General features: G+C 40.5%; 2 protein-coding genes across 2 annotated transcripts; one reads left to right on the forward strand and one right to left on the reverse strand.

Annotated features, from left to right (window-relative positions):
- Positions 1-1188: 1188 nt before the first annotated feature.
- LOC131299097 (protein IQ-DOMAIN 5) lies at positions 1189-3072 on the forward strand. Its single transcript, XM_058324664.1, has 2 exons — positions 1189-1819; positions 2369-3072. The coding sequence occupies exons 1-2, from the start codon at positions 1541-1543 to the stop codon at positions 2549-2551; spliced, it is 462 nt and encodes a 153-aa protein (XP_058180647.1). The 5' UTR covers positions 1189-1540; the 3' UTR covers positions 2552-3072.
- A 1448-nt stretch (positions 3073-4520) lies between these two features.
- Positions 4521-9071, reverse strand: LOC131299091 (ankyrin repeat domain-containing protein, chloroplastic). Its single transcript, XM_058324654.1, has 7 exons — positions 8357-9071; positions 6902-6978; positions 6424-6522; positions 6178-6276; positions 5846-5944; positions 5659-5757; positions 4521-5024 (listed from the first exon to the last, which is right to left on the reverse strand). Exons 1-7 carry the CDS (start codon positions 9036-9038, stop codon positions 4926-4928), a joined length of 1254 nt encoding a protein of 417 aa, XP_058180637.1. The 5' UTR covers positions 9039-9071; the 3' UTR covers positions 4521-4925.
- Between the last annotated feature and the right edge of the window lie 478 nt (positions 9072-9549).

Below are 9549 nucleotides of genomic sequence, written 5' to 3' on the forward strand. Positions count from 1 at the left end.
TTCATCTAAGCACACTTGGGAAGCTCTGAGAAATAGGAGACCCAAGGTGTGTTGGTCTTCACTTGTTTGGTTCTCAAAAAACGTCCCCAAGTGGGCATTTATTTTGTGGATTGCTTGCTTAAGGAAGCTTGCCACTAAAGATAGACTTAGAAGGTGGGGACTGCCTATTGACCCCCTCTGTAGTCTTTGTTCTCAGCATAATGAATCAGCCAATCATCTATTCTTTCAATGTAATTTCTCAAGACAGGTTTGGCATTCAGTTCTAAGCCGATTTGAAGTTCACAGAAGCCCAGGAAATTGGGATGACGAACTTATATGGGCTATGGGTTATTGTAAAGATAATTCCTTTCGAGCACTCCTCTTCAAGCTGTCTTTAGCTGCAGGGGTGTATTATATTTGGCTTGAGAGAAACTCTAGGGTGTTTGGGGGAAGGCCAATGAATTCCGATGTGATTTTTGCTCGCATAGAAGACAATTTGAGACTTCGAGTCAGCTCTTGGAAACATATTCCTAATTCAATGGAAAACCAAAGATTTTGTCATCTTTGGAATATCTCTCCTCGAATTCTGGGTATTACCACTTGTTAAGAGTGGTTTGATTCTTTTGTAGTTTGTAATAGGTTTTTCTTTGTACAGTTTTTTTCCTGTGTAGTGGGTTATTCCCGTGGTTTTTGGTTGGTTGGTTATAAAATGCATCATTTACCCAAAAAAAAACTAGCTAGAGTGTCAGTTTATATCTGAATATGTTAGTTGATGGAATGATTTTCATTGTAACTGATTAAACTAAACATACAGCTGGAGATAAAAGGTGGCAAAGGAAGCCTAAGGAAGCCATTCGTGTTGGAGCTGAGAAGATCTTGTGGAGTAGAATAAGGGTAAACCCGAAATACAATAGTGTGAAATAGTCCAGTGCAGGGTCCTGATAACTCGGTGGTGGAACAATTTTTATAAAAAAAGAAAAGAAAAGGGGGAGCATCTAGTGATCACATTTTTAGTCCACCTGAGATTTAAATTTATGATCAGAACTGCTCATTGAGTTAGTTGTCCAAGCAAAAAATCAAAGTAATCAGATATTCATAAGAATTATATCCAACATTTTTTTTTTTGCGAACCAAGGAGCGGTCCTACAGCGGGATAGCTAACTACAGCACACCAATCGTGGCCCCTCACTTAAATACCAAGATACTCACCTGATATGGAATCGAACCCCAAACCAAGGGATTACTCCCTAAGTCTGACAGACTGACACTCGCCCTTACCACTAGGGCAACCCTGGGTTTGTATCTTAGGTCTGGTCCCTATTTCAGATTTAGGTGCATGCTTCAAAATCACACATAGCAAATAAATTCATCCCCCCACGTTGTCAGCCCTGACAAGTGACAACTCTCTCTCTCTCTCTCTCTCTCTCGACATGGTGCGCACATCTCCAAAGTCCAACCTTTACGTCAACTTCTGCTCGCATCAAGAAACCCATAAAATCTAAAGGCAAACCTGATCAAAGAGCCCAACATAGAACCAAAAAACATACTGTGATCGAAGAATATGGGAAAGCCCAGAAGTTGGTTTGGCATTGTCCAAAACAAGTTTTTCCGACCGCCTCCTCAGAATACCGTCATTGTCCTCCACGCCAATAACACTATCAACACAAGCTTCATTGAAGAAAACCGCAACAGTATCGACGATGCCGCTAACGAAATGTCCAAAAAAACAGATGTCGGGAGTAATCGTATCCCTTTATCTTGTTCATCAACCGAGGTGAAAGAGTTATCCGAAGAGGACACTGCAGCCATCAAGATCCAAGCATTTTTCAGGGGTCATCTTGTACTTTCACCTATCTAAACTACCTCAGTTCTGACATTTTTGTTTCTATCAATCTCAATGTTCTAAAAGTCAGCCGCGTAGGCGCTAGGCGGTGGTCCAACACCTAGATTAGGCCGCTGACTAATCGGCGTCTAGCTTAGGCTCTATGCACCTTGTTTCTGCCAGACTAGCGTCTAGAGATTTTTAGAACATTGACCACTCTATGGTTGTACAAGGTAAATTTTACCAAATAGTGACTTACAAACAGAAATGATACGGAAAATAGTTGTAGATTTGGCACTTATTTTACAGTTTAAACCAGATCCATCATTCTGATATGGTATTTTGCATGTACAAAAAAACCGTTACGGAATTCTAAGGCAGATAATTTTGGACATGTCATTTTCAAACGAAAAGGACACATCAAGATATAGTCACCAGTGTACATATATATATGTAGGTCTGTCACAGCATTTTGCTTTAGCATTATGTACTATAAAAATTCTGAAAGAAACCCATTTTCCTGAATAAAGGCTCCTTGTCTTTGACAATCGAATTGGATATTAACAGGGGAGACGAGCATTTCAGGCGTTGAAGGGTTTGGTGAAGCTGCAAGCAGTGGTCCGAGGAGTTCGTGCGAGAAGACAGTCTCAGATAGCCTTACATTGCATGCACGTACTTGCTCGATTGCGCATCGCAGTCCATTCACGACGGCTCCTCCAACGATCAAGAATGAACCAGCTGGGGTCGTAAAATACTATTCCTAATGGAAAGATTTGATTATTTCTCATATACCATTAGGGAGGTTAACTCTTTCTTAAGGTGTTCTTGTTTTTTTTTTTTCCATTCTGTAGCTGCTGGAGGGACAACGGATTGTCAGGGCATGAACCCTACTTGCAGAGCCACAATTTATTTGTTCATCCATTGGGCTATATATATCTACTTGGCCCTTTTCTTTTTTAAGGAATCATATACAACATTGATATATATATATATAGAAAGATAATTATATACGTATTTCAAGTTAATTTAAAAAAAAAATTCTATGAATTGACCCTTGCAAGTCCCCTTGGTTGAAAAAATTTCTTAAAGTTCTTGTATGTGCACAGAAAACCCTCCCTGAAATTCAAGCATTCAATCATCTTTAGGTCACTTGTATGTCGTCTACGCACAGTCGCACACACACTATCTTGTCTCTTCCTTGAACCTCACAAGTATCAATATCCAGTTGCGAAATATATTTTTGTTCCCAATATAAAAATACATATGATTTGGGCCCCAACTAGTCATGAGTTCCGCATCCGCCACTCACACTCACTGTCGTATAAGTACAGAGAAGTGCTAATGAAAACATCAAGGCCCAGGCAAATACATGCTATTTTAAAATCACCACCTCTAAATTTCCCGTGATTCATTGGAGAAGGCAATCAGTCCCCGGGGAAGGTGTTGTGCACATACAGACCGTTGATCTCGACAATCAACGGTCCGGATTATACGATGCTGTACGTAATCTCTATTGTCCAGCTATTTAGCAATCCAGATCAATGATTGCCAAGATCAACGGTCCCGATGTGCACAACACGCACAACATCATCCCCTAGGTCCAGTCAAATGATTGATCTTGTTGTCCACCTATTTCTGCGAAGATGATAAGAATAGATTAATAGCCGCGAAATTCCTTCCCAACCAAGCAACCACTCTTTTCCAAATTCCAAAACAATCCAATCTGAACCATTTGACGTTGGACCACAATTTCCGGCAGGCAAATGGTTGCTTATCCCCCACCAAAATATTACATATTTAAACATGCCAAAGCAGATGAAAATCCATGTGTTTCGTCGGCTAGTTTGACGAAATACCTGGAGAGAGAGAGAGAGAGAGAGAGAGAGAGAGAGAGAGAGAGAGTCTTTTAGAAGATGAGGTGAATATATAAACGTATATACGTATATTTTTTAGGGTACAATGGGTCAATGTTCGTCCCGGCATATAAATCAGAGAGAAAGGTGTGATGGAAGAAGTGGGTCGCCGAAGTGGCAACGCCGGCAAGGGGTTATGGTGGTGTTGAGAGAGCAAAGGGCCAGGCTCTACATCCTTAGGAGATGTCTAGTCATGCTTCTTTGTTGGCCAAAACATAGCAAGTTTTGATCTCCTCTGACCTAACCCTAACATAACCTTGTGTGGCACGAGATTCCGTAAATTTCAAAACCTCTGTTCGCACTTCTGTTTACAATATGTGTCCCAAGATTCATGCGTTTCAGAATTCATAACGTCAAAAGGTTGCAAGAACACAATGTGTCCCAAGATTCCTGTGTTCCAGAATTCATAACGTCAAAAGGTTGCAAGAAGATTGAAAAGGGTGACCGAGGGTATTTGGGAACCGAGTATCATAAATTAATCCGTTTGAATTTGTAACACATCGACAACGGGTAGGGGCATCAGACCTTGAGGCTATGCCTCTACAACGGGTAGGGGAATTAGATGCCGGTTAATCTTTCGGTTAATTGTTTTGGTATTTTTGGTAAGGTGATCATGTCCAAATTATTACATGAAAGTACTACGTCTACATGTCATGAGATGCTGTAATTCTCAGTTTTGATCCTATATTTCAACTTCTATATGTACATGATTATTATTCTGTTTAATATGCAATACACTGATGTTGATTAGGAATTAATTTATATGCAATCCCATCATTTTGTTATTAAAGATCAATAGACTCCAGTTTCATCACAAACACGTCTCAGAAGATGCTTTAATCTTATTAGTCTATGTTACATTTAAGGCCCTAAACACAGGGGAAAATGTCTCACCTATACTGATTGTCATTTACAATTTACAAACAAACCCATTAATGCTTTGCTCAGACCACCACCATCAGATTCAAGGGAATTTCATTAACCGATAGATAATAAGATTTCCTGCAGCAATGGCTGCTTAAACTATTGGACTCAATCTTAGAGAGACAAACCTCAAGACGAGGGTGGGAGGAGGCAACAAAGCCCACTGCTGTTTGTAGCCTCAGCTGCATTTTCTTCTTTGTCAAAATCACATGATCCCGGTAAATGGTGTAAATCGACAGCGAGCCGGCAAACCATAACAATGATGAGTCAGTCCGTAGTCAAAGCTGTTACCGCGGCTTGGGAAGCTGTTTCATCAGCTTGATTAGCTCATAGGTCCTCGCATCTTGACCAGAATAGAGGCAAAGGTCAAGTGGTGTTAAACCATCCTGAAAAAGAGATCAATTGCAATCATGACACTTGCCACAGAAAAGGAGTAAGGTGCTGTATGATAACATTAGCAAACAGTCATGTGTGGCAAACTAATATACATGCTGTTTGGTTTGCCAGGCATAATTGCTAAAAGAATGGAAATCAGAGAGAGGATTGGATAAGTCTTGGGTTATCGTATACTTGACCAGTTTGCTATATATATATTAAAGGGTTAACCAGGCCTTTGTTTAAGCATAGATGTTAGACTCAAAATGAACTTAAAAACAGTATTAAAAAAATTGGTAAGACCCTTGGAAAGAAATTTCTCCCACTTCCCTGCCACCTGACTTGGAAGAGATTAATATGTTGACACAAAAAAAAAAATTAATTAATTAATTAATTAATCATTCAGTAATGCATCTTTTCTTTTCTTCCTTATCTAGTTTGACACTCAAAAAAGTGGTTTAAGGACAGCCTTCTATAACGAATGACAAATTCCTAATTGAAGTTCCTATAATGAATGATAGATACACACAGGCATCACAACCACCCACCCCCCCCCCCCCCCCCCCCCCAATCCCCGCGGGTTTATTCATGCCCCTATCTGTAGTTGTATTGTACGTCTTAGCAAAAGGGTCAACAGATCTTTACTTGGGCTTTTACTGTCTTATCAGCTCCTTTGATTAGCAAAAGTCTCACTATGTCTGTTCTGCGAGTTTGAACAGCAAGATGTAACGGTGTCCAGCCATCCTGAAAAGCACAAACCAGGACATCATGGAATGAATTGGTGGAACTTGGTAAAGAAAATACTAAGAAAGAAGGAAATTAGAAGCATTACATTGTCTTGGAGGTTTATATCAACATTATACAAGAGAAGAACTTTTATCATTGGACTTGAAGCTGTGCGAACAGCATAGTGCATCAATGTGGCCCCATCCTTTTGTCAAGCAAAAGCAGAAATTAAAGACAAAGAACAAGGTGAAATCAACTTTTAATCAGCTGAATGCAGAAACAAAGCCGATTTAAAGTAACTAAAAATCTGAGGAACTCAAATTTGAACAAAATATTGAAATATTTACATCTTTAAACAAATATTGGATAGAATAAATGCTAAATTGAAAATATCTACCAAGATTTAGCATTAGACAGGGCATGCTAAAATATGCTCACTTTGTCTCGAACAAAAGGATTTGCAGATTCTCTCAAAAGATAGTTAAATATCGCTTGCTTTTTGGAAATTACTGCTTTGTGAAGCACAGTCAGCCCATCCTGGAAAAAATGGCAAAGTACTGTTTCAAAATGAAGGGTAAAAGCATTTCCATGCTGTAGAGAGAACGATTCACTTTAAAAATAGAAGACAAAAAGCTGTAAACTACTCAAAAGGAAAATATAACTAGTGGTGATTATTTTTCAGACCTTGTCCTTGATGTTGATATCAACATTATGTTTAAACAAAGCATTGACAAGGTAAAACTCTCCTGATGCAGCAAGGGAGTGAAGAGGTTGCCACTTGTCCTGAAAAGGCAAAACAAAAACTCACAGTTTTTAATCAACAGCATAAACTGGATAGCAAAGCCAACAAATTTATCCATACATAGATTGTTTAATACATGTCATTTGCCATAGTTATGATCACAAACATTGGTTAAGGGGAAAAATGTTATAATCAACAGCATAAGATATTGTCAACCCAGACCATCTATTCACAGCTACACAGAGTTTGCTTGAAAAAAAAGCATTTCATTTACATTCTGTGAATCATCCAAATCAACAGAAGTCAAAACAAAATTCACATTAAGCAATAGAGCAGAGGTGACAAATGTTATATAGATTTAAATAAGAACAAGGGATAAAAAAAGGTGAGTGACACTGAATCAAGAAGTTATAAACTTACAGAGGTCGCAGCAGACAATTCAGGTATCCGCCTATTAAGTAGCACCTTCTCCTCCTTTGTAAACAACTTACGGTGGCCTACTCATTTACAAAATATAATCAGATACCCACACCCAACAGTTAATAGAGTATCCAGTTAATATAACCAGAAGTATCAAGTAAATTCTGAATTTTCTTTTGAGTACTAGTAAATTCCTACATATGAAGGTTTGTGAAATTACAAAGTTAAATAAAAAAAAACAATAGAAAAGGGGAAGTTATGCGCATAAAGGCATACAAGCAAACTAGACACTTCTAGTCATTTGATGCCCATTTGAAAGTATCAGGCATTGCACAAACTTTACGCCACATACAGCAGCCTTGTTACAGAAAAAGGAAGAAGAAAGAAAAAAGACCTAACTAGACGACTGAAGCAGCGATAGCAGCAATTCCCACTTTCCCCTAAAGTAGGGAGGGCTATGTCTATAAGGGAACATCAACCCCTATTTTATTGGACTATGAATTGCCAGAAGACGGAAATATTCGAGGACAGAAACCATTATCTTGCTTTCAGAGCTAAGGCCTGAAGATATGTAGGTTTGAATTGTCGAACAATATGTCAGATGTCTCAAAAGCTTTACATATTACTTTTGCATTTGACAAAACCATGAACAAATTTTTAGCTCTAAATTACAAAGATTCACATAAACAGTCTGAAGGTGTAACCGCATAATTAAAACTCTTCATACACTAATGTTGTTTGACAATTGACCCAAGTCTCCCAAAGTAGGTCTCCAACTGACCGTTCAGAATGGAGCTCATTAACTTGGAATGTTCGCCACCAATAACCATATAGCCAGTGTGCAGCACGAAAGACAACATTTATCACATGAGGCAAGGATAAACCATGAAAGCAAGTGCACCCACTGATGTCGAAACGACTTTGCCAAAGCCATTTTATGGCTTGATGGAGAATCAAAAAGCTGAAAATAGCACCGTTGCTGCACCGGTATGGTGCCATTTTGGGACCAGATTAAACCCATCTCAGTTTTCATCCCGAACTGGTGCTTACAGGTGAAGCACCACTCCATATCAGCTTTGGCAGCCTAAATGCCCCGTGGGTGGAATTGCTCTAAGGTGTCAAAACAACTTTGTCAGCTCGGCTCGAATCCATACCAGATTAAATCCATCTCATTTGCCACCCGAAGTGGTGCTTAGAGCTGCCAACGAGCCGAGCTGAGCCGAGCATTGACATGTTCAAGCTTGGCTTGCACAAAACTAGTCTAGCTTGAGCTCGGCTAGTTTAGCACCGATGTGTTCGAGCTTGATTCGTTTACCAAATGAGCTTCTATAAACGAGCCGCTTACTAACGAGCCAAGCCTCGAGCAGCTCGTCGGGAGCCTCGCGAACAATTCAATTAGCACGGTAGAAAAAACTAACAATTCAAACTTCACAAAAGAATATTTTGCATTTGCACCTTCATTGTTTTGGGTAGATTTAGGATCATAGCTCCCACTACTGAAAAACTCCGTAATATCATCCAAAGTCCCCCCATAAACCCCCAACCTAGGGTTCCTTGGCGCCACTCTCTCACTCCTCTCTCCACCCTTCCTCTCATTCCCATCATTAACCACCAACTTCTCACTCCTACCCGCCACATACTCCTCAACCCTAACTCTAAACCCACTACCCTCAATCGGAACCAACCCCTGCCTCATCCTCTCAACCCTTCGCCCAAACTCCATTTCCCGCTTCATCACCCGCTTCTCCTTCTTCGTTATGTTGATCTCCGCCTGAACATCCTTCCATTTCTCCGGAACCAAATCCTCCGCCTCGACTTCGACTTTTCGATTACTACTGTTGTTGTTGTTCCATTTCGGCGAGTTTAGAGGAGAATCGAGGGCTTGTTGAAGGTAAGGGTCTTCGAATATACCCTCCTCGAATACGACGCAATCCCCGATGACGTGTTCTTCTTCTTCGTCTTCGTAATTGGCGTTGGATTCTTGTTGTTGGCTTGGGACTGAGCGTAAGGAGGTTGAGAGAGTGGGGGTTTTTCGTGGGAATGTCAGGGTTCGGTTGGGTGGAGAGAGAGTGAGAGGTGCAGGGAGAGAGAAGAGTTTGGAGGTTTGGGTTTGTAGCAGAGCTGTTGGTAGTGACATTGCTCTGGTTCTCTCTGTTTTGAGAGAGAGAGAGAGAGAGAGAGAGAGAGAGAGAGAGAGAGGTTATCAAGTAAAAGTGGGCTGGGGCGGGTTGGGCTGAGGCGGGTAACCAGTTGAAATGGTCTTGGGACAATTAAAGTCGGCCCATGAAATTTCCTGGGCTTTCAAATGTTTTGAGGCCCATGTAGAGGTCCAAGGTCCAAGGCAGCCATGAACTCTACAATCCCGAATTATGTCATGCAACTTAGTCACGTGATCCTTCGAGATATTCCGCGCTCCCGCTATCAATTCTCTCGCTATGATCGCGCTCTCAAGCCTTGTTTTTGCAAATTTTAGTATGTTGAGACGTGTTTCGAATACGCTTTTCACGCTCCCGCTCACGCACGCGAACTATATGACTTGGGTCTTAACCGCAATTTCATGTGGGGTGATAAGGGAGCTGTACGTCCTGTTAAATGTGATACAGTTTGTAAAAGCAAGAGGAATGGTGGCTTAGGCATTCGTAATGCTG

The sequence above is a fragment of the Rhododendron vialii genome, chromosome 8a (assembly GCF_030253575.1).
Source record: "Rhododendron vialii isolate Sample 1 chromosome 8a, ASM3025357v1".
Classification (NCBI taxonomy): Eukaryota; Viridiplantae; Streptophyta; class Magnoliopsida; order Ericales; family Ericaceae; genus Rhododendron; species Rhododendron vialii.

Excerpts from the sequence above, each read along its gene's own strand:
- LOC131299091 (XM_058324654.1), bottom strand. The coding sequence starts at position 9,038 with ATGTCACTACCAACAGCTCTGCTACAAACCCAAACCTCCAAACTCTTC. Across the intron at positions 6,979-8,356 it reads ATCTACCCAAAACAATGAAG|GCCACCGTAAGTTGTTTACA; the intron begins GTGCAAATGCAA and ends GTAAATGAGTAG. Across the intron at positions 5,025-5,658 it reads ATAAGACAGTAAAAGCCCAA|GATGGTTTAACACCACTTGA; the intron begins GTAAAGATCTGT and ends TCTCTTTTTCAG.
- LOC131299097 (XM_058324664.1), top strand. The coding sequence starts at position 1,541 with ATGGGAAAGCCCAGAAGTTGGTTTGGCATTGTCCAAAACAAGTTTTTC. Across the intron at positions 1,820-2,368 it reads CATTTTTCAGGGGTCATCTT|GGGAGACGAGCATTTCAGGC; the intron begins GTACTTTCACCT and ends GGATATTAACAG.